The 21830-nt window shown below is 38.6% G+C and overlaps 1 protein-coding gene across 1 annotated transcript in view; it reads left to right on the forward strand.

The window, feature by feature from the left end:
- Positions 1–21830, forward strand: part of cacna1ea (calcium channel, voltage-dependent, R type, alpha 1E subunit a) — a 126214-nt gene that overhangs the window by 1495 nt on the left and 102889 nt on the right. The window contains exon 2 of the mRNA XM_074635359.1: positions 14523–15085. Coding sequence (XP_074491460.1) covers positions 14556–15085 — 530 coding nt within the window. The 5' untranslated portion in view covers positions 14523–14555. The remainder of the gene's footprint in view (positions 1–14522; positions 15086–21830) is intronic.

Below are 21830 nucleotides of genomic sequence, written 5' to 3' on the forward strand. Positions count from 1 at the left end.
TCTTGTTAATTATTTCATCACATTAACATTTGTCACTTACCACCCCCAATCTAGTGTGGTTATATTTTCCCTCTTATTGTCTTTTTGTTAATCTTTTCTCGTCAAGTGCTCCGATTGTTCTGGTTGAATATAACACCACTCTGTCTCACAGATTGCTAATTGGTTTTCATGGTGTATAAATTAGTGCCTCTATTCAGCAATCCAACCGAACCCGACTGTACCTCTTGAACCGAAACAAGCTGTATGTTTCTTGTACCACCTACAATGCATATTCACAATACTGAATAATTGTGATTCATTGTTTACAAAGATGATTAACCATATATTTTACAGCCTCAAGATGCAAACTGAATTCATGTTTAGTTGCCACATTCTGTCTTTCTGTTAAACACTTGGTAAAAAAAACATGCAAGTAAAGAATTTCCACAATCTGATGCATTGAAAACAAACAGATCCTTTAGAGAATTAATAACACCATAGGCAAGGCATGTTTAGTTATATAGCACATTTCAGCTACAACGCTATTCAAAGTGCTTTAAACATCAAAAGCAAGACAAAGTGCAAAAGAAACACATTTTAAAAGGACATTTAAATACATTAAAAACATTAAAAAGCTAAGAGATTAGAAAAAAAGCTAAACTAAAAATAAGACAGGTATAAAATACAAGAATAAAAGTTACAGTGCAGTTTAAGAAATTGTTTAATAAAAAGCAGGGGCAAACAGAAAAGTCTTCAGCCTTGATTTAAAAGAAGTGAGAGTTGCAACTGACCTGCAGTTTCCTGGGAGTTTGTTCCGGATATATGGAGCATAAAAACTGATCGCTGCTTCGCCACAGGCCCGCCATCAGGGGGGGTCAAAGGTTACAGATGACCCCGGTATTGGCCCAGGGTGGAGCCCATACAAAGTTCTATGGTTGTTGACCCTTAAATTGGATCAAGTACAGCAATTTACTACTGACTTATATCACTGACAATACAAGTTATGGGCATTTATATGATAAATACATTTATTGTTATTATTAAAACACATTACAACTTGTCATCTGATACCCCACTCCCAGATGTGCAGAACACACATGTGCCACTAATGTAAAGATGTAAAGCAAACTGCAGCCTCACTAATTAAGTCAAAATGCCTCACCAAAAATCAGGGGCTCAAATAAGAAAAGCCAGGGTACAGAGAGAACAGGGAAATGAAAGGAGCAGAGAGGCAATGGCTAAAAAAAGTGTGAAGAAGCGCCAGGACAGTCGAAGCTAAACGTGGCAAAAGTGTGAAGCTAGGCGGACTACAAATAAAACCTGCTGTAACGGGCTAAAGCTAGAGTGAAGATACTGGTATCATATGAACCTATAGACGACCTGGAGTCGATGGATAAGGGGCCCAATTTGGAAAATGTTGTCCCCCTGTCCATCATGCCTAATGGTTGGCCTGCTTCTCCATGTTTAGTTTAGACTTTCGGGACAGAAAGCTGACCTGCAGACGACCTGAGAGGTCTGGATGGTTCAACGTAATAGAAGATCAGAAATGTATTTTGGGGCCTAAAACCATTTAGTACTTTTTAAACCTACAGTAATATTTTGAAATCAATTCTTTGGAAGACAGGAAGCCAGTGTAAAGACTTCAGAACCGGAGTGCTAAAGTGCCTAATGTGTAATCACTGGTTGAAGTGGAACCTGTGGTATTAGGTCCTGCTAACAGTCAATCAGGGAAGTGGTTCCCAACCTTTTCCCTTATTGGCCTCCTTTTTCTATCACTAAGTAAACTGACGACCCCTGACGAAGTTACACATTTTATGGATATTTCCTATTATAGTCAATGCATAACAATAACGGTACAGAACAACTGATAAACTGCACAATTAATACAAATAGTGAACGCAATAACTGCAGGAAGTTTGTGTGAAAAGAGACATTTGGATGAATTTTGAGCAGATTATTTCCTGTGAATACTGCATCAAAGATTAGTTTTTCTGTTATTTTTAGGAACTTTTAATACAATTTATTTTTCTATATTATGTATTCTTTTAATTTTGAACAATCATTCATACTGAATAGGCTTCTTTTTTGACAAATTCAGTGTTTTCTTCTCCCTGATGCTTGGATTAGCTCTTTGGTTGTTTTAACTGTGTACTTTTCTAATGCAGGATGAGGCTGTATAGCAGAGAGGGAAGGCTCTGTATAGCTTGTGTTCAGGTCTTCAATGTGTCCTTATCCTGTGAGATTTTTAAATTTTTTTAATTTATCTTAAATAATAACCAAAAATTAAAAAAATTACAAATTAATTTAGTTATTTCTTCACAGAAATTAATGAAATGCTGAGATATAGGCCAACTGTATATTTTAATAAAAAGTTGTTTTAACCCCCCTGAAGCTTTGGCGACCCTTAATGGGGGTCAGGACTCCCAGGTTGGGATCTAGTGAGTCAGGGGTCTACAGATTGGTGGTGACTGTAAACATAGTTTCTTCAGATGTCGATTTTCACTTAGAAGCCGTTAGGTGTACCATGGGTATGTTAAAAGGAAGGCAGACAGTTTTTCTAATTGATATGAGCTGATCTAGGTCAAACAGTAATAGCAAATGCATTTATTTCATGTGCTGGATTTTGTTTTCATTCAATTGCTGCTGCTATCCAGAACAAGTGAGCAGACCTTGCTCTGAGGCTCAATGCTACTTTGCCAGAATACAAGGCTGTATAGCTGGAATCAAACTTTCCAGTTCTGCAGTAGTTCCTCCAGCCACTCGCACGCTTTGTTGTATTCTTTTCATATACTTTGCTTCATCTTAACTATGTGCTACATTGATGTGGTTTGTCTCTGATGTGTCAAACACAAAGCACCGACAACACACTGTCCAGAACTCTCTCAGTGCTGTTGTTTCAGTTCCAGTTTATAAAGATTTCAGTGCAATGATAAAGTGGCTCCCCGTTAAGCCTGACACCGGGTTTGAGTAATGAATGCAACACATACTTATTTGCAGCTGTTGTCCACAGTTAGGTGTGCAATATAAACATATACAGTAACACATTTTTTTTTTTATCTCAGAGCAGGTAAAACTCAGTCATCATTCATTTATATGTTTTGTGTAGAATGGGTCCATGTTTCAAATACAGTGTTGTTTCCTGTCAGCCTTGTGGATACATCTGACAAAGATTTAAATGTCAACGGCTTTATTGCTATGTGTTCCCTGTGGAAAGCCATATTGCACAGCAATAATGTGCATGTGCAAGACATTCTTCCTTATATCATATTAGGACAGAAATGTCATTGTTCAGACATTATGTCCTAAAAGCCTTTTTTTTTGTCTGACGATTGTGTGCTCTGACCATTCCTTCCCACACAATTCAATTACTTCTGTAATAGGATCCCATTAGATTCAAGTGTTTGTTATTTATATCAATACATTATTCAATTTACCCTGCAAAAACATAAATACAACAAAAAACATTCAAATGTGCAGTGAAGCATGTTTGTACATCAGCACCAGGTTCCAAAACCTTTCTAGGCCTTTCACAAAATATCTAAACATCATTGAAACGTTATGATAAAATGACAGCATAGGGCCGAGGAAATGCTTCATATTCCACTGTATGACAGTTTCTTCCCCCTTGAGGCTACTTTACCCTCCAGTGATTGGACTGTAACAGTGTGGTGGTACTATCTTATTAGTAGTGTTGATCGTTACTCAGCTGATGTGTTATGTAATGGTCTTTCTGGGAAGGTCATCACATCAGTAGGATCCCTTTGAGATGCGCCTGTCATGGTAAAGCCTGATTGCCTTATAAACTATTGAAGGAAATGAGCACAAAGCTTGTCTGTGCGACAAACTTATCAAACTCATAAATACCATGAATAGAGTGCTACAGGAATGAGTCCCAAAACCTGGAAATTAGTTATTATTTTAACACTTCCGGTTCCCTCGTGTGGAAGTCAATGGGTTTTTGAATGGGTTTTTAGTTAGATGCCTGAAATAAGGTCTGTGGTTAACAAACGCTTAAGAGATTTAACGTTTTGTTCTACGACATAAAATATATCAATAAATACCCAACTTGTGAATTTTGAAGCTTTTATATATCTTAAAAAGGCGGTTGCTAACAAGTGGCTAAATGTTGTGTATTCACGCTCATGGGACCGTGGTGTAGTTTACTTCTAACGATTGCATTCACACTTCAAAAATCATAAAAGGGGTGTTCATTTATGGAGATTATCTTGCTGAACAAAACATGTAAGTATCATAAACGTGTGTTTGCCACAGAGTTTATTTTCTGCAATAATCCAAAATCCAATTTGAAAAATCTCATTGGCTTTTTGACAAGGGAACCAGTGTGACGCTAACTTCCTGGTTGGCCTACAAAAATACGTCATCCCAGCAGCACCCTATTCTAAATGATACTATGTTGTTTGATAATGTTCCTTATTAGGTCTGACTGACTGTTACTCGGGCTTCCAACTAATTAATCTATTCAAGCTGAGGTCATCCAGTGTTCAACACTTACATTATGATAATATGAAACTTTAATAAACCCTGCAGGGAAATTGGGTTGTTATTGTTGCTGGAGAATAACACATCATAGTGGAAGGATATTTTTAAAAATAAAATGAAAGTAAATGGATGCATGAAATGAATGGTACTGCACCACATTGTACAATGAGAATATTAAATAGAGATGTATGAATGAAAACATTGGAAAAGTATGTAGCACATATGCAGGATGTGCAAAATAATAGCAAACAGACATGGCACATAATGCAAAGAATGTGAAATGGAAAATATGAATTATGAAAAAGTGTATATAAATACATACAGAACATTTATACATTACAGATATAAGACAAAAAATGAGAAGAATAAAATAATAAAAGGGAATTCACAGCATGCATGTAGGACGAGCAAAACATGCATAGTATTTGCATTAACATGGCTGCAGAAGGTGTTTCTGCATAGCAAAATGTGTAGGTTGTGTTATTATCATCTCTAGTGGGGGATGCCCTCTTGCATATATTCAACTGTAAAATAAAGTTGCGCATCAGTCTCATAGGTTTTGGATGAGAAGTAAAGTAGCTAAATGAGATTGTGTTTGATGGTCAAAGGGGATACTCCAAATAAGTGGAATACAGGGGTTAACATGTCCTTGTTACCATGACGTTTTTAGCGATGATAGTGGCATGGCTCTAGCGATGGCAATGTCGGACTGTTCACATCAGTTCACATTGGTCCAGAGACTCATTATTGGATGGATTGCCATCCAATAATTGTGTAGAGATAGGCCTATTCATGGATCCTAAACGACGTGTCATAATGACTTTGGTGACTTTTCCTCTACCAAGACTTTTACAGTTGTGGCTTGAAGTAAAATTACTTTACAACTGTTGGATGGATAACCATTAAATTCGGTACACACATTTACGTCCCCCTCAGAATTGTAATAACTTTGATGATCCCTTAAAAGAGTGCTTTTGTACTCCTGTCACATTGTCGGACTCACAATAGACAATGCAGAAGCAGAGATATTGTAATTTTTTATCCCATGCATTCTTCTTCCTTGTAAAAATCTGGGGCCTCTATTACCCACAATGCAACTCAGCCACTGACAGTTAGGTCAGAGATTCAGGCTCTCCTCCAGAGGTTTTGCATTTTCAAATAGTAGTCTTCAGCCCCAACCGAGGCAGACTCAAAAGACAATTCATTAGACTTCAGAAAGCTTCCTGTTGAGCCACAAAAGGATTTATACAACTTTTCATTGTCATTATGTTGCTCCGGCAACAGCTTTGGTCCAAGTTTGCTTCCTGTCAGTTACTGCATTAACAAACATTGCAACAGGAAATACAAAGGGGCCCATTTAGACTGTTTGTGTTGTCAAGTTTGAAAAGGCTTTATGCAACTTTTTTCACACGTTCAATCGTCAGCATGCTGACATAAGCATTTAGCTCAAAGCACCATAGTGCTATTATGTGCTCTTTCTGTCTAGATATGCTGTAAAAAATATCATAATTGTTTTTTGTCTCTTTGTTTCCTGAAACTTGATGCTGTATTCAGAAAAGTTTGCCTATCACACTCTATGCATTTGCATACCGGCGTTTGCTGCTTCCGTTAGCTCACTGAAATGCACCACAGTGTGTAATAAAAAGTTGTAAATTTAATATGTAGATGTTGGCAGTACTGCCTAATGCACTCTGGATAATACAAAGGAGTAATATGCAGTGGCTTTATTATGAGAGTCACGACTTCAAATTAGAGGCTGGAGCTAGACTTTTAATTGAGAGGATACTCACACATTCATATACTGTATATGTGTCTAGGCTACTACAATATTTATGTATTATGTGTCAGTGTTCCTTACTCTTGGACGAGCTTTCTGTTCAGTTCATTGGTCTTCTTTGTGTCCAAGGCAAACAACGCTGGAAGATAACCCACAGCACACAGTGTGATCAGAAATTATTAAATACTTTAACTATGACACACTTGAGTCATATGTGTGTTCAGAATATTGTTCTGATTCCTCGGTTCCCACTGCATTGTGCTGGAGAACTCCTAAAGGTCTTACAATATGTTAAGGATGCATCACACTAGCATGGAAAAACATTCTTATACAGTTGATGAAAAGCTTTCTTTGAAATATCTGTCTTGAATTTCCCTCGGGATCAATAAAGTTACTATCTATCTATCTATCTTGAATCTGTCATCTTATTGTCGTATTCTTCCATTTTGCCTGTATGATGAAGAAGCACATTTAGAAAAACTGAAATAAGATAAGAAACAGTGTTGGTTACTAGAAAAAAGAAAGCAACTTGATTCTTTTAGCCATTCCTCAATTCCCCTTTTGGACTGTCGTATCTTTTCTGCGACAGTGCTGTTGAAGTGATGATGAAGGATGCTCCGAGGACACTGTTCTTGCTGGTAAAATAGAGTTTATTACAAACAAGCCACACATGTCATACGGGCGTCTAGAGCGCCCGGAGGTCTCAAGTCGAATCTGAAAGTCCTGCCCTTTGGGTCCCTCGCACCCCCATATATCGGGTTCAGATCGTCCAATCCCTGAGCTAAGATATGAACTCATACCTTAGGTATTCCCTACATGTTATCTTTCAGCCCCTGACCTTTGCCCTGCTTCTTTCACATATGTTTACAATTAGGGGCCTCTTTGTCCGGTACAAGACCTGAAAATATACCACAGGACCTTTTAAGCTGTTTTATTATTGTCGTTGAATCTCCTGCACCTTGCAAACAAACATGATGGTTATTTTCAGCTGGCTCAAATTTCACGCAAGATTTCCTGTTAAACACACCGCCCATAAGAGTAGGTTCAGGTGACATAACACTCCCTGACACATGTTTGGCCACTCACCAGGTTGACATCCAGGTTGAGGGAGGATGTGGCGAAATAGGATGTGTAATCAGGCGGCTGTGTGGGCCGTCGGGGGCAGCAGGTGTGAGAAGGTTCCTCGCTTGCCTGAGCCTCTCCTTCACTCCTCATTAGTAACCTCGCAGACACCTGGCTGTCCAACTAAGAGCGTAAAAACAATTTAGCCCATCTAATATTGTGGTTCAGTTTTCCTAAAGACTCACATTCTTTTGTCTGCTTGTATCTAACGGGAAAGTCACCACACAGCTGCGAGTAACACATTAGATAATTTGTGAACAATTTGAGATAATGGCAGTGTGAAAGCTTGGTGACTAAGGCTAATCAACAAACAACCTCTTAAAAGCTAATTTGGAGAATTAGATAAAGCCACAGTCAACTTTCTTGGCCGTATGGTTTTGATAATTGTGTGGAGCAACAACCACAGTGGAGTGCAGAGGAAGCGGCTGAGCGTTGATGTTTTAGTCATTGCATTGCAGTGTGGGTGTTGTTTAGAGCTCTGTGGTGAAGGTCTGTTTTTCGACTGGTGCTGGTGTGGGTCTGGCTGTACTAATGGTTCTGATAATGGTCACATGAGGGAGTGAAATAAAACAAAGATGTTTTCTAACATTCCAGCCTTTATCTTCGTCTAATTACTTGCTGGTCACAAGATTGTTGTTTTCAATTGTTTTTCTACTTTTTCATGTCAGTATTAAAGGAAGAGTGTGAAACTTTTTGGGCGATCTATTAGCAGAAATGGAATAATAATTCTTAACTATGTTTTCATTAGTGTATTATCACCTGAAACTAAGAATCACTGTGTTTTCATTACCTTAGAATGAGCCCTTCATATTTACATAAGGAGCGGGTCCTCTTCACGGAGTCTGCCATGTTGCTCCGCCATGTTTCTACAGTAGCCCAGAACGGACAAACCAAACACTGGCTCTAGATAGAGCCTTTAGGGTTTTTACGTTACCTGAAGGCCACCGTAGTTCTCTACACGAGCTGCAAAGTGCAAAACCGTGGTACCACCAGCCACCATCTGACTTCTGTTGCTCCTAAAGTAGTGTTGTTACGATAAGGATGGCCTCTGAGTGAGGTGAACGGCGTTACCACGGTTTGACACTCGGCGGCTCACGTTACCACAGTCTTGGAAAGGGAGGAGTGAGTGGAGGGGTACTCAGTTGGTTGCAATCTGCAACCACACCACTAGATGTCACCTAACAGCAGGAAAGCGAATAAGCTTAGTTTCCAAAATTTTGAATTATTCCTTGGTTGTGACCCAAACAGAATATTGACTGTGAAGACAAAGACACCACATAAGGGATTGTTTAGGGCTGGGCAATACATCAATGTTATATCGATATTGTGATATGAGACTAGATATCATATTTGATTTTGGATATCGTAACATCGTAATATGCCATAAGTGTTGTCGTTTCCTGGTTTTACAGTAACATTTTGTAATTTTGTAAACTTACCAGATTGTTCTAGCTCTTCTATTATTTGCCTTTTCTCACTTAGTCATTATATGCACATTATGGATTATTTATCAAAAATCTCATTGTGTATATATTTTGTAAAAGCACCAATGGTCAACCCTACAATATTGTCACAATATCAATATCGAGGTATTTGGTCAAAAATATTGTGATATTTGATTTTCTCCATATCGCCCAGCCCTTGTTAAGAGTATTTGCATCCGTCACTTTTTTTATTTCACTGTAGCGATCTCACTGGCAGATGGTAGATGACCATAAACAAGTCACTTAAGTGCGTCATGTATACATACCATAGACAACAGTCTAAATGACCTTTACGTAAATGCACCATAGATGAGCCAAGCGCACTTGTTGTTTGCTGATAAGATCTGGAGTGACTTAAAGAGCAGCCTTGTGCTTGTGCTAATAAACAGTTCATTTTTATTGTCATATATATTTTCTTGCCAACATTAACGTCTGTGTCCGTTTTAGTATCTTTCGTCTTCTGGAAGAGGCCTATTTGTCATTAAACCCTTTACTAAACATATTAAAAAAAATGGGTTTGATGTTTGTACCAGGCTATTTTATTACTATTGATTATGAATACTTTTTTGTTTGTGTGACTGGTGCTTTTCTGGGAGTATAATACCCACATCCAACTGTCTCTACTCAAACACCCCTATATCAGCTAAATTGTGTTGGCATTCCTGTTCAGCCAGTTTGAAAACGTAATTTGCAAAATGGTGTCGGTGATTACCGGATCAATAGAAGTTCCCCTGCCATTTCTCAGACACAGCTCCCCCTGCCAGGAACCACACAATGGACAACTGTATGGACATATTCATATCTATTCTGTATGTTTCACTGGCCTTCTCTGAGTGAGTCTCACTCTATGGACGTCATTTTGCAGCTCAGTAAAGCTGGGGAGAGAAGAAATAAGGCAGGGCTTTGCAGTGACAGGTGTTTTTCTGTCAGCTCATAATCATGAAGCAGCTACAAATAAAGCCACTTTACACACAATGTCCAGAGCAGCAGCGTTGTCATTATATACCATTAACCCCCAAGAGAGTGGGAAAATCAATGTGTCAGAGGTAATTGTCATGATCAATCAGAATCTATAGATCGTTTGCCTTAAAAAAACCTGTAAAAGTGTGCATCAAGAAATTATATATAATTAAATGATTTCTGGCAGGGTAGGTCATTCCAATCAGTACGGACTCTAAGTGCAGTATTTTGATTTTAGTCCTTTTTCCATGTAGAGGATACACGTACAGTTGCACTATTAATTAATTTGTTTATTTTCCAATTACTCTGTGTAAAAATAATGTGTAGTGGTAGCTTGTTATAAACCTTCCTCGCCACGTCTTGCAGGATGTAAAGGGCTGTAGACACTCACTCTCCTTGGTCCGCTATCCAAATGGTGAGGCTTGTATTGTGATTGAAAGGTAGTTCATTCTATGTAAAGAAAGAAACACAAAAAAAAATATTCATATGCAATTATGGACTATCAAAAACTGACCAATTCTGCTGAAAATAACTGAACATATAGTCTACAATCTAGCTTAACTTGCACTAATCACACTTAAAGGGACACACCCAAATCGTCCAATAGCAGGACAGACTTAAGGAGCACAAGTCTTAGTAGGGCAAAACACACATCAAAGAGTCAAAATGCATCAAAGCTAATTCTACAATATGACTAATTACCTTAATTCTAATGCATATCAAACATTTTCCATGGCATAACACAATGTACTTTTGAAATGAGAATCAAATACAAAAAAACCCCTATAAGTAATACAACATGGCTCTTACATAATGTATGTATTTTAATAGAGTTATCAGAAGGATGCAGCACTGTTGCTTAAAAAACAACTCTGCTTCATTAAGGCATTGAACCTGTTGCATGTATGCAGGTGTAACCACCACTGTCTGACTGTCTCTTTGTGTCCCTCTAATTATTATGCCTATTATAAATGAAATTAGCTCAGAAAATAGATGGAAAGGCATTGAAGCTCCCTGCTAAGTGATGTTAATTGCATCAATGGAGATGTTGGTGTTTTTTTTTTTAATGTACAAACATACATTTGCAAATTAAACAAATGTTTTGTTTTTTATTTATTTATTTATTTTTTTCTGTCTAAAATGAGTAAACCATTGCATTAATTCATTATTGTAGTGTATGGACCCTAAGTGCAGTATTTAGATTTTAGTATTTTTTTCATGTAGAGAATACATGCAGCTACAGTTGCACTATTCCAATTAATTTGTTTATTTTCCAAGTGTAAAAATAATGTACCGGTATGTTTTTTAATAGAGTTATTAGAAAGACAAAGCACTATGGCCTAAAAACAAAAAAACAACTCTGCTCCATCTAGGCAATGAACCTGTTGAGTGTTGTAGTTGTAACCACTATCTGATTGTATCATTGTTTCTCTCTAATTATTATGCCTTTTATAAATGAAATTAGCTCAGAAAATAGATGGAAAATCATTGAAGTATGATATTTTCCTGCTAAGTGAGATTTGGAGCTTAATTGCATCACTGATGGTGGTTTTTCTAAATTTGTTATAGTAATTATAATGTACAAATAAACATTTGCAAATTAATTAAATATTTTTTAAAATATATTTATTTGGTATTTTTTCTGTCTGAAGTGAGTAAACCATTGTTTTTTTTTTCTTTAGAATTTTGCTCACTTGCATTAATTCATTATTAAGTGCAGTATTTTGATTTTCGGTCTTTTTTTCATGTAGAGAATACATGCCGTTACAGTTGCACTATTTGTAGTATGTACTATTTGTTTATTTTCCAAATACTCAGTGTAAAAAATAATGTATGTATTTTAATAGAGCCATAACTTTAAAAAGTCATAATATTACGAGAATAAAGTCATAACTTTACGTGAATAAAATTGTAATATTACGAGAATAAAGTCATAACTTTCGAGAATAAAATCCTAATATTACGAGAATAATGTCATAACTTTACGAGAAAAAAATTGTAATATTACGAGAATAAAGTCATAACTTTCGAGAATAAAATCCTAATATTACGAGAATAATGTCATAACTTTACGAGAAAAAAATTGTAATATTACGAGAATAAAGTCATAACTTTCGAGAATAAAATTGTAATATTACGAGAATAAAGTCATAACTTTCGAGAATAAAATCCTAATATTACGAGAATAAAATCATAACTTTACGAGAATAAAATCCTAATATTACGAGAATAAAATCATAACTTTACGAGAATAAAATCCTAATATTACGAGAATAAAGTCATAACTTTACGAGAAAATAACTCGTAAAATTAATACATTATAATATTGACTTTATTCTCTTAATACGACTTTTTTCTCTTAAACTTATGACTTTATTCTCATAATATTACAATTTCTTTTCTCATAAACTTGTGACTTTATTCTTGTAATATTATGACTTTATTCTCATAATATTACAACTTTTTTTTCTCATGAACCTTTGACTTTTTTCTCATTATATTATGACTTTATTCTCGAAATCTCCGATTTTTTTTTTTTCCTCAATGTTGCAAGCTTTAAAGCCAAAACACTGAGTTAAAAGATGCCAAAACATTGCCTATAATGGTAATAATGTTAATGTGGGACTTGGTAAATCATAGTTCAGCTGAACAACATTTCTACCAGTATGGTCACCAGTTGGGCCATTTCTATCAGCTCTAATGAGCTGAGCCAGTCTCCCTTGCCTCAGGAAAAGATTAATGTTTCTGATTAATTTGCAGATTTTTTTTTTTTTACAACATTTTTTCATTCATTTTATTGGTTTTCCCCCCTAAAATTTATGTCACTTTCTGCTTCATGAATAATAAATCAAATTGGTTTATTTGTGTTCTGGTAAACAAAAGTCCAAAGAAGAAAATCTCTCATATCAACCTCTGTTTTGCTGCTTCTCACCCAAAAGCTTCTAGTTATTTGTTGGTGTTGGGGCTTTATCTTCTTCAGTACACACAAGATATTAGCAAATCAAGCAGGTTTTTTTTTTTCACAGCTTTCTTGTACAACTGATACCATCATCGACTCAAGAGGGCCTCTGATCATTAGTCTCTCATTCAGTGTTTCCACTTATTGACAGCAGTGTAATTAAGCGCTCTCATTGTGCTTTAACAGTCTGATGGATTTTAAGCAGATGCTCAAGACAGTTCAATAGCTTTCTTCCTTTATCTGCTCTGTAACCGTAACTACACAACATCCTCTTTTTACGGCTCAATATCTTCACCGCACAAGTTATTTAGAACCATTTCTCTCCGAAGGACCGTAAAACCATAAATCTATCATTCGGCTAACTAAAATGGTGAGGTCTCTAGCTTCATAAAGCTAGAGTAGGAGTAGGAGCAGCAACACTGAGGCTTTTGCAGCATGTCAGGCAATAAGATGTATTGTTTGCATGTCTTGCTTAGCACCTACTGTAGATAATGGAGAAGATGGGTTGATAAATGACTTTCCCTCTCTTTCTTCTTGCTCTGTAATTGCACCATTAAACACAGCACTAGCAGTAGATTATTTGTTTTGAGGGTTGCATTACTGCTTATCTAATTGGTTCAGGTACTCAGAGTACTGGTAATATTTTAGACTGACTGAAGACAGAGAGCTGTTGGGCCATTGGCAAATTGCTTAGCTGAACAAATCATATTTACCCAGAAGCTGGATCTCTTCAGGCTTTTAACTGATGTAGCTATAATCCAACACCCAAGCACAAGCTGGCTGAGTGTCTGCACCTGTAAATGGGAATGATGTTGCTATATTATGTCTGCACAAGGAGTGTAGTGAAAAGCTACTGTATCTGTTCACAAACTAAAAGCTGTACAGTTGTTTATGTTTCGGTCAGATGGAAACAGAAAATCAGGTTTTAACAGCAGTAAAATACAAGTCAGAATTGCAATGGGCCATTTTGCATGATTGCATGAGGTTGTGCATATAATGGAAAGAGGCCCAGATGAATATGAACTTCTGAAAAATCTGAAAAATCACTTTTGGTCATTTTGCATTCACTTTTGAGATGGTTTCTGACTTCAGCTTGACAGTTTCCTGTCTACTGTCTCCTGTCTAATAAAAGATATTTCTTGACATGATAATTTGCAAGGCATTTAGCATGCAATAAGAATGCCATTTTTGCTTTTGGCATGTCATTTGTACGTCATATAGTCTGTACTGACTGCGATGTAAACGCATCTGCATAACTATGCTATGCTCAGAGCTAGTGACTTAAAAGGAGGGGAGGTGGATGGGTCCAACAAACACAGGACTTTCAACCATGAGACCAGTGTTTTGTTTTTTTGTAAGTTACGTCTCTGACGTGTTTTCTGTACTTCTGTTATGTTGTTTACATACGTATTTTCCTTAGTTCAGGTACTTATTTTAAGCCCACCCATGATGTTTTTTTCCTAAACCTAACTAAGGGGTTTTGTTGCCTAAACCTAACTGGGGACAATACCATGGTATGGTTGCATGCCATGGTGTACAAATGACACGTGAAAAGCTTAAAATTTGTCCTCATGACGTGCTATTTATACGCCTTCCCGTGAGATTGAGTTGAAAAGATCCAGACAAACTGTTTTGTGAATCTTTGATGTCATTAAGGTGTGTACATTATTGATATTATTATGTGTCTCACTTTTTCTCTCCCTGTATTCCATTTCCTCTCTACTCCCTTTCCTACCTGCAGCACTATGCTGAGATCCCGGGCAGCCTTCCCATTATGCTGGAACTGGACTCCTGTTCGGTCAGCTCTCAGTCTCTGACAGGGGACCACAATGCTTTGGGGCTACCTAGAGCCCCGTTGGGGCCGGAGTCCCCGGGGGTTGTTCTGGGCATGGGGGCAATGTGTGGTAGCAGCACCCCGAGGCACCACATCCTTCACTCGTCCCCATCGGACTGTGAGAACTGGCAGAAGCATCGTGCAGGACTGGCCGGAGGATCCAGCCTGTTGTCCGAGTCCCACTCCCTCCTGGAGCCCCCAAGTCTCTCAACCAGCTATGACACCCTCTACGTCCCACACATGTCTGGCCACACTCCCCCGCAACATCCAAACCGTCTCGGCCTCTCTCTCGATGTGGCCTCGACCTTTGAAGTTGGAGGGGGAATGCTGGGGGTGGATGGAGATTTGGCGGTCAGTCCCAATATGATGAAGAGACGTCGGGGAGGCCTGATCGAGCAGAGGGACATTGTCAAGGCCCACCTGGCTCATAAGATACACAGCACACCACAGGCACGACGCAAGGAGTGGGAGTGAGTATGATGCTGATATACATACAGAAGCCTGGCTCTCTCTCTCTCTTACCTGTTAAATTATTCTGAGCTTTATCCTAAATATAGTCATGTAGAAAACACAGCTGCATACAATAATGTCTTCAACATTTGTGAATATGATAACATCTGCTTTTTATGAGACAAACATCACTATGTTGTTGCTGTGGTTTGGTACAATTTCATTATATTTAACATCATTGTGACAATATTCAAAATTCAATTGGTGGCTGGAATCAAAACCTACAATGATGCAACTGAAATGGATATAATGTTCAGGTTTGTTTCAGCCACACTTTATTTGTGTAGTCCAATGAATTCAGCCAGGTGTCAGCTAGGATGGGTGATATGGACAACATCTAACATCAATTAATTAAGAATATAGAAAAAGTCTCAGTAAGAGAACGTTCAAAACGAGTGTTCCCACCTGCCTTCAGAGTTCTCTCTTTAAGGTACAGTTAGAAAAGAAGATGCAAGAAATACAAAAACATTTTCACACGTTTTCTCATTATTTATGTCAAACACACAGAGAAATATGGTGTGTGTTGACAGGAGTTACAGTTATAAAGATGGTGAGAAATATTCAATCCATGGGTCTGTGTACGTTCACACAGCACTGTGGGTATGAGTCAGGGTCTGAAATTAACTTTTTTCACTTCCTGCCACTGTGGCAGGAAAGTATTTTTTTCTGTCACTCAGAAATTTTAGCTGCCACTTTTGAAATCTATGTGTTAAATGAAGGAATAACATTCTAAATCTGATGTAATTCAATGTTTTATATATTTTACATAAAAAAAACATTATATGCATGGTAAATTAGAGTGTTTGAATCACACTGTAGCTTCCGGGGAGTCCTATTTAACGGCGGTGGAGGGTTCTCTACACAGTACTGCACTGTACTTGCTGTTATTGTCATCTATAGTGGTTATTTGCATAAAAACACAATTCAAATGATTAGGAAATAAATTATTGTATTTGTTTTTATTTAGATATTTGCTTTGATTAAAAAAAAATCTTGGCATCAGTTAGTTAAAAATAGAATTAGTTTTAATTATGTATTATAAGCTGTTAAAGCTAGTGTTAGGAAGTTAATCATGTCATAATAAATCCCTCTCTAATATCTAGTTTATATTGCTGTGTAAACATCTCCTTCAAACTACTGGATTTATTGAAGTTTCTCTCCAAAAATGTAATTATACGAGTTTACATTTGAACACATCATGATAATGTTAGAAATTGCCTTCACACAGTAGTCATTTTTACTGAACAGAGCTTGAACGCACCATGCATGTTATCACCTCTGTTAACATTAGAAGCTCTGCTTTCTCTCCACCATGGCTCCGGTCCCAAACAAACTGAAACATGATACAGCCTGCATATGCCATTGCATCATTGTGTATGCGTGACTGTCGGAAAGCATCAATACAGAGGAATCGATAGAGGAGGCATTAGATGCAGAGAAATTGGTCAACTAGGAACTGGTTTTCAATAGGAAAAGATTTTCTATTCCTATACCTAGCGTTTTCCCTTCCTGCCAAAGTAGTGGATGGCCTGACGATTTTACCCGCCACGGCTAACAATTTACCCGCATTTGGCAGGTGGCGGGTGCTAATTTCAAACCCTGGTATGAGTGCAGGTTTTAAAGAATAGTTTGACATTTTTGGGGAATAAGCTATATTTTGCTATTTTACAGGGGGTCTATTTCTCGGCTGCGAGCCGTTGCCAAACATCCTGCGATATTCCAGGAAGTTGCTGCTCCAAGCCAAGAAATAGAGGGTCACATAACCCCCCATAAAGCAGCAATTTGTAATTGTGATGGAATTTTCCATTAATTCCTCTCTTATTGGTAGAAAGGTCAGAGTGTTTGTCAGAGTGTCCCTCTGTTGACATTACTGGGTTGGAGTCCTGTCTAGAGGAGCCACCCTTATCTGTACAGCTGTGTCTGTAGTGGGGACCGTAGAGCCAGTCGCTGGGGCAACCAGGGTCAGAGATGCCAGAGGAACGGAGTGAGTCAAAACATGATAAGGGTAAGACACTGAGCACCAGGGAGGAAGGGCAGAGTTGTGAGGCCTTCACGCAGAGAGCACCTCAATGGTGGAGACCTGACAATTGTTCCTTGATCAAGCTTCAATAAACCTTCTCTGTAAGACATCATCAGCTCTGGGACCTCTTCCTTCCTTTAAGTTAACTTGTGTATCAAATATTCCATCACAGTAATTTGTACACTTAGATTTTAGTGTGAATTAAACAAACAAGATATAATATTTACTGTGCGGAAAGCAAAAAATCGCATTTCCTAAAATGTCAGAACTATTCATTTAAATGTGACCCAAACTTTTGCTTTAGGTGTGCATCCTTCTGTGGAGTGGAGAAAATATTGTCTCGATCTAAATGAATGCTATAAGTGTGATGCTTGGCGCTTCTGCGAGTGTCCACATGGCCAAAATGACATCACACCATCAGACACGGCCCTTCGCCCTTTGAGTAGTTTTGAGAATGTCGGTTTGTCGGAAGGAGAAACCTACACAGAGTATAAAAGATCAGAGCGTTTCCTCATCATGATTCCACGTCAGCTCATATCTGTGCGGCAATCCTTGCGGAAAGTATAAGCGTGGCTGTCTCATTATCAGCATACTGTATCTTTGTGTGTATTACGTGTGTGTGTTTACTGTATGTTCAGTCACAGGCTCATGGCACATGCATGTGTGTGTGTGTGTGTGTGTGTGTGAATGTTAAAGTGCCTGTGTGTGTGTATTTACTGGTTTCCTGCCCTGCAGCGCGGTGGATCTTCTCGCTGATTATAGCGGTGACGCCCCCCTCTGTTTCCCTGCTGAAGCTGGGGCTTCACCTCTTGTGGCGTTGGCACCCTCTGTGCCCCCCCTCCTGCCTCACCACAGGTACAGGATGCCACATCCCATACTGAGTTATGTCTATAGCTAAAGAGACAGCGGCTTGGGGAGCGTGACGGCAGAGAGAAAGTGGGAGGATAGATGGGAGGTTGAGAGGAGATGGATGATGAAATACAATGAACACAGGGGAAGAGATGAGGAGGGAACATAAATTGAAGTAAGAGGAGTAATTTGCTGAATGAGAACCCTTCCTGCTTTCATTTGCATTTGATATTTAAGCCCATGTGACAGTGGTTATTGATGTGGTTGATAACTGGATCACCAGGCCTGTAGAGATGCTCGGTCATGGACCGGATAACTATTCTCTCCCCTGCCTGATATAATTATTACAATACGAACATGACAGATCTACTCTTCATCTGCTGAGAGGACAATGACCAGAGTGAGTCAGGATATGTTACGACCATGAACATCCACCTCTCAGGGCCACTTAGCAACAAACCCACAGCCGCCTGACAGGAGGATGGAAAATGAGATGTTGCACCTGAGCCAAAGTGTGCACCTGCTTTTGTTTTTCAAAGGAAATTAGTCTGTGTTCAAACCAAGGCAGAGCACTATGTTATGAAAAAGAAAGCTTGTGTGAGTGAGTTTTTTCCAGCTATTAGCAGAGCTCAATATTATTCAGTCCATCACTCTGTTTGTCCTTGCTTCACTTTAGCCTGTAGCAAGATATCTCAACTGTTGGTCAGATTGCCATTTAGTTTTGGATGAATGCTCATAGTCCCCAGTGAACTACTTCTAAAATTATAGTGACCTCATGACCTGTCATATAGTGCCACCATCAATTTGTATTGTTGTATTCATGACAAAGTATCTAGAAAACTCAAGTTTCAAGTCTTCTTCAATACAAAATGATCAATGTTCATTTAGTAAATTATGGTCCCATTTAGAGTAAAATAGATGAAAAAGCAGGGTATGCTTTAGGGCGTGGCAAACTTGTGATTGACAGGTCGCTACCACGGTGTTGTCCGGTCTGAGTATTGTCCATGTTTTGGTCTCACAACTTTAACCCTTTCACAGTGTGTTTTCAGTTCATGAAAGTTAATTGTAACCTTTTTGGTCACATAAAAATAGCCAGCTCTAGGGATGTGATGTTGAAGAAATTTTCCCACCGGTTAATACACTTTTGACAACACCGGTGTTACCGATTACACCGGACATTTAACAAGAAAAGATGACGTCAATATGCGTAGCGCGCATACTTTGATCTTTACTGTTGGATGGCTGTGTGTCTGGCCTCTCCGGTCCAGCTTTCGCTGCAGAGCCGCAGGTTTCCACCTGGCGTTAACATTGTGGTTCCCTTATAGCATTGGGTTTAAATCTGAAATATTGCCAAAAACATGCGTTTGCTTTTCGCTTTGACACCAAATCCTCTGCCATCTCTCGGCCTGTGAAATATGACACCTGCTACTCTGAGCTGCGACTCCGTATGGAGCAGACTCTTTCACTTTCTGATATTATTATTGATTGCCGCTGATACGCCAAAATGAACTAAATGAGTTTTATTTCTGTAAAAAAAAGAAGCTAGACGGCGGTGGGGGGTGGTGGGTACGTAATGTAATCGATATGTGCCTGACCAACGTGTAACACAGATAACACCGACTACCACGACAAGCCTACTTAGCTCCACCCTCTCGTGTCACTTCTGGTTGCCAAAAAAACAAGATAGCGATGACCAAAAAGCAAAACTTGAGGCTTCAAAACGGCAGTCCACAAATCAATGGGTGACGTCATGGTGACCACGTCTACTTCTTATACAATCTATGTGTTCCCCAGAGGATGAACTTTCTTGACTTAGATTTAAATTTATTTAGATTTACAGATCACATAACACACAAGTAGTCAACAAAACCTTCATGTATGCACTCATTTTATCCCAGCTCACAACAGTGTCAGTGAGGCAGATTGTCCATGGCTGCTACTGCAGAAGGACCAAATATCCTGCTGAAGCGAGCTCTTCTCCATCTCAGTGTTCTGTATCTCCGACCAGATAGAAGTAATGTGTGAAGTGGTGGTTTTTAGGGGTGATCAGTGACATTTGATATTGTGAATTTGCACCCTTTCACATTGCTGGTTCTATTTTAACACTGCAGGCATAGATTTATATACTCTGTAGTCTCATAACCTTTGCTGAGTGTAGTCATACTCCCTAGAGCAGGAACCCATTTGAGTCTGGCGTTTCCATGACTTGGTCTGTAGTGTCAGACTGCACATTTTTAGCCCCCCTGTTTGGTTTTGAAAAACAACAAAACCATCAGTGTGTTGTTTCCTTCAGAACCCTTTGTGGATGTTAATGAGCCTCTGACTTTGTCTTTAGTCTTGTTTGTTTGTGCCTCCAGTGAGGATCTTCTGAAAGATTTGCATGTCAGATACAGAGCTCCACCTGAAAGACGTGTTGAAACAGCAAACACTGCTTTGTAAATTAAGCAATTAAGCCTCCAATTCTTGTTCTGCTTTTGGCAGGGGGTTGAAATATGTTTGTGTCTGTACTTGCAGATGCATTTGCATGTGTGTGAGTCTGTGTGTAAATACATTTGTAGCATTTGACACGTGGCGGTCTGGATAAAAACATCCTATCGGAAGTGCTTGATGAAATAACAGTACTTAGAGTTGGCCTTATTGTGGCCCTAATGACAGTAATCAGACTGAATCAATCTGGCATTTCAACGGCATCAGGAGTAGATGGTGGTCACAAAATAGAGGAGAGCACTAAAAATGTTTTGGTCTCTATTTGACCTTGGTGCTGTGTGTGTTTTTGTGTGTGTGTTTCTGAGGGAATAGAGAGGAAGAGACAACACTATGCCAAAATGTTTGTAATGTTTTGTGCACTATTTTAGAGAAAGTCCACAAAAAAAAATCAAGCCAGAATTAGGAATCTTTGGGATCATGGTATCGGTATAGAATATAAAACAAAGTTCTCCAGATTTTAAAGATTTTTCCAACACAAAACTGGTCAGCCTGATTACAATTCCTGGTGTTGTTGCATAATTATTCAGACCCCAAGATAAACCCAGATAAACCCTCAATATCAGTAGGGTCTCCAGCCTGCAGGACAGAAGACCCATTTCCAGAATGGTCTCATAGAAGTAAGGAGAGAAGCAGTAAAAGAAGAGCTGCTGGCTCTGTGGGAGTAGTGGCTAATTTAAATGATGCAAGCCAGAGTTTCAAGGCAGTTAAAGTTGTTAAACTAATGGCAGCATATGCTAAATCCATGACTCATTAAACTGAACTTGGAAATTGAGCCAGAGCAGACTTCTGAAAGAGCGGCAACACTATCTAGCCTGAGCACAAAGCCGGTTTCCAAGTGACAGCACTGTGAATGAGACTGTACCCCAGGATGATTTTATAATGTATTCTGACTGGGAACAACTAGTAGTCATTTTGTGGCATGTGGATTACTGGAAGTAGACGTAATGTGGAGTCTTGAATTGATTTTCTTTGATTTCCATTCTTCTGGGTCCAACGTCACACCTACATTTATGTGTTTGTCATCTTTTACACTGAATAACTCCTCTGTCTGAGGGCTCTTACACACTCCTCAGCACTGCCGGCAGACATTTACAGTAAACGGATGCAGGATGAATGAGACTGAGGTGGGTGCAATGATTATACAATAGCGGCTCTCCACAGTCTCTGGACGATTCAATTGGACAGTAATTACTAAAGCATTTTATTTATACAGATTTATACTATTACAGATTTTATTTTCCAATGTACTTTGACAACGTAGAAATTGAGACCAAAAGGAAAAAATGCATTGTGTTTCATTAGAAACTTGTTTATCTTTATGAGATTTGAGGTGGAACCAGCTAGGGGAC

Source organism: Sebastes fasciatus, chromosome 5, assembly GCF_043250625.1.
Source record: "Sebastes fasciatus isolate fSebFas1 chromosome 5, fSebFas1.pri, whole genome shotgun sequence".
Taxonomy (NCBI): Eukaryota; Metazoa; Chordata; class Actinopteri; order Perciformes; family Sebastidae; genus Sebastes; species Sebastes fasciatus.